Below are 5772 nucleotides of genomic sequence, written 5' to 3' on the forward strand. Positions count from 1 at the left end.
CATGTTTGATCAATTTCAGACTAAAGAAGTTGGTAGAATTCTTCAATTTAATCATCACTGGCTTTAGTGGTTGTTGCATAAATTTGAATAATAGTGGCATTAACTTATCTTCCTTGTTGTTGTTAAGTATGGGGTTTCTGAGTAGGCATATGGATATTATGCTATCACAGGTAGTATTGTACTTCAAGATAGATCTTGAAATGCTTGTTTTGATGATGAATGTGACAACATTCCCCTTCAATTTGTTGTTCCTGGCATAGTGAACAGTATGATTGTCCTATTAAAAATGACAGTATCAGTCCATTTCAGCTCATTAATGCCTAGGATATTGATCTTTATACATTCTGCTTCATTTTTGATAACTTCTAATTTTCCTAGATTCATGCTTAATGCATTCACATTCTGATTATTAATGATGCTTAAGCAAGTTTTTTTTTTTTTTTTTTTGAATAAACCCATGCATGTCTGAACTGGAACTCTAGTAGTAATAATTTTTTATATATAGACACAAAGATTTCAAGAGACTTTGTTGAATTTATATATCCTGGAATTTATACAATAATATATAATTGCTTTAAAATTCAACCTAAGAAAAATAATAATTTATAATATGCAAAATGAGATTTTCTTCCCTTTATTCTTAGTAACTGTAAGGAAAGGAAGCCATTCTGTTGATCAGGCGCAAAGTCCTTCAGTAACAAACTATATTGATGGGACGCCTCTTTTTGAAAAAAGTATGTTTCGCTTCAGTTTCCAACTAATCCAGTTTCTATTGTTTTCTGTGGATTATGATATAATTGGGTTCTGTTTGACTGGGCCATTTTTTCCTACATTATTCATTGTCATTTCCTCCACATTAGGGCTCAGAACATACTGAGAATCCTTTGAATCTCCTTTCCTTTACCTTTCTCTTACTTAGGCTGCCTATAAAGCCTAGGTATCTCATGACACCATTTATAGACCAGGGCAAGGCCAAGGGCAGGTTAGTGTCTTGGTTCCTCATCTGAATCTGTCACTGTGCCGTATGCCAGAATATACCAGCCAGCAGTAATACTCAGCCTCATCTTCAGGCTGGGCCCCTGAGATGGTGAGGGCAGCTTTGCCCCCAGTGAGGGAGCCTGAGAAGCGGGCAGGGGTCCATGAGACTTTGTTATTTGTGTTATAAATCAGCACTCTAGGAGCTAGTCCAGACTTCTGCTGGAACCAGTATGGATAGTGACCATCAGTGACAATGCCAGTGCTGGAGCCACAGGTGAGAGTGATGGTTCCTCCTGGGGACACAACCAATGAGGGCTCCTGAGTCACCACAGCCTGAGAACTGAGCCCTGAAATAAAAAGCAGACATGTGTTAGGAAGGAGGAAGGAAGATGAGGGACCACTCCAAAGGCCAGTCTCTGAAGTCTCCATGAACCTGGGCAGTGGATGAGGAGCAGGAGGAGGAGAGGTGTCCAGCACATGGTGAAGATTTTCCATAGACCACCTGGCCTCGAAGCTGGTAGTGAATCCTCTAATGCCTCTTTTTATCTCCTTCTCATCTTGTGTAAAGAACATCTAAGTGTTTGCCTGGTGCATTATGCAAATCTGAGCCCTCTAGGACCAGTCCTTAATTCTGAAGCCCCTCCCTCTAGTTCTGGTTCCTCAGCCCTGAGAGCAGTCCACTGGCCTGGGGAGACTTGGGGGGCTGTAAACTCAGGGTTTTCCCCAAGAGAAAACAGCTGCTGTAACCTTGCATCCTGAACCGTCAACAAGTGCCCATTGTCCATTAAATTTCAATTTTCTTTCAGGCCTCAGAGAAGATCCAGAGCATCCCCAAGTGGCTTCTATGAGCAGAATGTGTGTGGTGCTCTCTAATTGAGCAATCTCCTATTGTTGAATTTTTTCTAACTTTGCATTGCATTTCTCAGGCCATCTGCAATTATAGCTGAACTTGTCTTTACTCAGTCCTGCTTGTACAACTTTCTTTAGTTATTTTAAATTCATCCCAGTATTCAATTTCAGATTTAACTGGTTTACATTATTTATCTGACCTCTGAGTGATTGACTCTGGTGAGGTTATATATTTGAACCTCAAGTTGAATTAAGAGCTGGTTGAAGGCAAGAGTTATTTAAAAAAAGTATCTGTGATAAATAGGCTTTAGGTTTGTAGATACTAGCCTCCAAAGACATAGTCAGAGTGGAAAAATAATTTAAAGTCATGGAACTAATGCTATGTTTGGGGGGCATGAAGAGGGGGTTTGGCAGCCAAGTCCCTAATGGGAGGGATTATCCTGTACCTGGGAATTTAGGAGCTCCTTGACAGCATCAAGTCAAAAGAGAAATGCTGGGCTTTCTTGAGGTTTCTGAGTTTAGGGAATGATCAGAAAAACCTGGGTCCCAAAGATCTAACCCTAACCTAATTCAGGGTCCAAATTTTTCCCTCTCCCTGATGTCACATCTGAAGATCTTGGTCCCTAGTGAGTTTTCCAGGCCATCCTTGCGCCTGACATTCCTCCCAGTTCTACATTCTCACAGATTTCTCACTTTTGTGCCTCATCCTGGACACAAAGAGCCTCAGCTAGTCCTGAGCACTTTTGAGGGTGAGGTGGGGTAGGGAAGGAGCAGGAGAAGGTCTATGCTCTGACCCTCCCAGAGAGAGTGCAGGCTGTAGAGTGACCTTCCATGTGCTGGAATCCTTGTGCCCAGGTCTCTGATCCAGAAGGAAACTGGGACAAGCGAATGTGCTTTATTTCAAGAGAACAGAGGCACCTTCATAAGCTGTGGTTTTTATTGCCTATGGGACACAATGTGTAGCTTCAGTATTATTGTGGGATTTTTCCAGTTTGGTTTACTTATTTATGTTTTCGTTTTCCTGGGCCTTTAGATTTACTGCGATTGGGAGGAGAGCCATTGTGACCAGGAAGCTGTCTCCAGGTATAGTCAGTGTAGATGAAAATTATTTTAGTAATAGAAAAGAGTCAGGCTCAGAGACCTTGAGATGGAGTTTTTGTTCCATGTCACCATCTGCTTGTGTCACTGTGAAAAGCAGGGCTATGCCAGACCTGGCAGTAGTATCAGCTTCATCCTCTGACTGCAGCCCAGAGATGTGCAAGAAACCTGCATTGGCTGAGGCATCTTTGGATCCAGAGAAGCGACTGGGGACCCCGGAGCCCTGGTGTTTATCTGAGTCTGTGTGGTAGCTTAGTAGATACCGGGGACGACCCCCTGGCTTCTGCTGGTACCAGTATATAGAATGGGTGTCGATACCGAGGTCATTGCTCAGGGTGCAGACTAGTCTGGCAGTTGTTCCCAGGGGTGCAGAGAAGGAGGGTGGCTGGGTCGGCTGGGAGAGGATACCTGCAACACAGACATTCATGGTAATGGGACAGGGAACAAAGTGTAGCTGCTGGGGATCTAAGCCAGAGGAGCTGATTCAGGCTTGGGGGCTTCCTTGGCTCTCTGAGGCCTCTTCCTACCTGTGCCATGAGAGAGCAGCACAAAGAGGAGAGGTGCCCAGGCCATGATGGACACAGCCCTGCTGAGATCTCACAGTGAGGTTAGGCTGTCCAGGCTTGTCTTATCTTCTCTACTGTCCCCAGGGGGAGGGAGGGGCTATTCATGCAAATTTCTCCACTTCTCTGGCTCTCTTGGAGGAGTACAGTGTACTGCTGTAGAATAAGCACAAGGCTGACAACCACAAGCTAACTGCTAGGTTGGCAGTTCAAGCCCACTTCTTGGAAACCCTATCTATACAGGATCGCTATGATTTGGAACAGACTCAGTGGCGTTTCAGGTTAGTGCACTGGACGGCAAGGTAGGATTGAACCACAGGTCGGCTGTTGAAGGTCACTAGCTACTCCTTGGAAACCCTATACAGGGCCACCATGAGTTGAAATCCACTCTACTTGATGGCACTTAACAACAATAACCTGGCTTTCTCAGACCCACCTGGTCACTGTTACTGGACCCTGAGAAGGGATCTGAGGACAGGGTAAACTGAGGGAAGTTGTTGTTGATAAGTGCCGTTGAGTCAGTTCTGATGCATAGTGACCTTGTATGGAGTTTCCAAGGAGTGGTTGGTGAGTTTGAACCGCCGACTTTGTGGTTCAAACCGACCATGTGGTGCAGTGCTTTATTCTACAGTGCCACCCCCAGGAGGGTCAAGGAAGGAGGAGCTGTTGAGAACAAATTTAGGGTTCTATACTAGAGCCTTGGTCAGACTGAAAAGTGCACAACTGCTGAGTCTGCTCAGTGAGAGCAGAGGGTGCTCAGTCTCCCGCCCCAGTAGTGCTCACCCAGCAGATGCTCTCCATGTAGTCTTCACAGTGACCCCTGTTGGCCACTTATCCATCTTTAGTGTCCACAGAGGTTCTTATATTTCTGCCTCAGACTTGTTACCTTCATTCAACCAACAGTGACTGGGATGCCTCTGTGAAGCACTGTGCGCAGCTCCAATTTGTTGAATTTTAACACGTTGTCTGTGGTTTAGAGAAATATATGATATAGAGGGATCTATATTGGAGTCCTTAGAAACCCTATACAAGGTCGCTATGGGTCGGAATCAACTCAACGGCACTTCACAGCAACAACAACAACAACAACATATTGGAGTCCTGGTGTGGTGCTGTGGGTTAATGCGCCAGACTGCAAAGCCGTTTGAAATTCAAGGTCGGAGGTTCAAGTTCACCAGCTGCTCCTCGGAAACCCTGCACATGGTCACCATGGCATTTGACAGCACACAACTAACTTGACTGCACTTAACAACAACAACAACATATTGGAATCCTGGTGGCGCTGTGGATTAATGCAAAGGAGGCAGTTTAAGCTCACCAATCACTCCTTGGAAACTCTATACAGGGTCACTGTGGGTCAGAACCGACTCGATGGCAGGAAACAACAGCTAAAGGGCAAGAGTCTCTAACTACCTGAGAAACTTTTTTAAGGAGGGTTCCTGTAAGCTGTATCTGGAAGCATGCGTGGGGATGTGGTTCTCCAGGTAGAGGAGTAGAGGATAGAAACAAAATAGATGTGGCTGTGTTCAAGCAAGGAAGCAATGTGACATTATTATTATTATTATTATTATTATTATTATTATTTTAAGTTTTTTATTGTGGATTGGGTGAAAGTTTACAGGGCATATTATCAGTTTTGCATTCAACAAATTATACACCTTGTGTTATTATTATTATTATTTTAAGGTTTTTATTGTGGATTGAACGAAAGTTTACAGGGAAGATCATTAGTTTTACATTCAACAAATCATACACCTTGTTTAATTACAATGATTATAAACCCCTGCCATGTACCATGGAGTCCTGGTGTGGCGCTGTGGGTTAATGCGCCAGACTGCAAAGCCATTTGAATCGCAAGGTCGGCAGTTCAAGCTCACTGGTTGCTCTTCAGAAACTCTAAACAGGGTCGCTATGGGTCACAATCAACTCAATGGCACTTAACAAGAACAACATGTATCATCAGTTACCAGTATTTTTCTCTATTCACTTCAGCTCTTTTTAAAAAAAAAAAACCAAAACTCATGCATATATAATAATTTGTACTTCCAAAGGGCACGTTCTGCAAGTCTGCCTCCTGGCCACCAGCTCTTAGTCCCTCTCTTCCCATGAATCTAGAGTCCTCAGCTGCTCCCTCTCTCCATGTCCCCATCTCTACCTCCATCTCTGGTGTCACTGCTTCTCTGGATAAGGTCTCACATTCCGCATGTACTCTTCTCCCTTGATGGTCCTAGGGTCCTTGTTTCTGGACTGTAAGATTAACTACGCCTGTTTTTGTTACAAAACT

At 44.0% G+C, this 5772-nt stretch overlaps 1 pseudogene and 1 gene segment (V, D, J or C); both read right to left on the reverse strand.

Moving 5' to 3' along the window:
• Positions 1-999: 999 nt before the first annotated feature.
• LOC102835034 lies at positions 1000-1457 on the reverse strand. The segment is given in 2 exon segments: positions 1000-1325; positions 1412-1457. Coding segments are annotated over 2 exon segments (372 nt in total).
• Positions 1458-2993: 1536 nt separating this feature from the next.
• On the reverse strand, positions 2994-3498 carry LOC102835407 (annotated as a pseudogene).
• Between the last annotated feature and the right edge of the window lie 2274 nt (positions 3499-5772).

This window comes from Chrysochloris asiatica, unplaced genomic scaffold, assembly GCF_000296735.1.
Source record: "Chrysochloris asiatica unplaced genomic scaffold, ChrAsi1.0 scaffold00306, whole genome shotgun sequence".
NCBI classification, from domain to species: Eukaryota; Metazoa; Chordata; class Mammalia; order Afrosoricida; family Chrysochloridae; genus Chrysochloris; species Chrysochloris asiatica.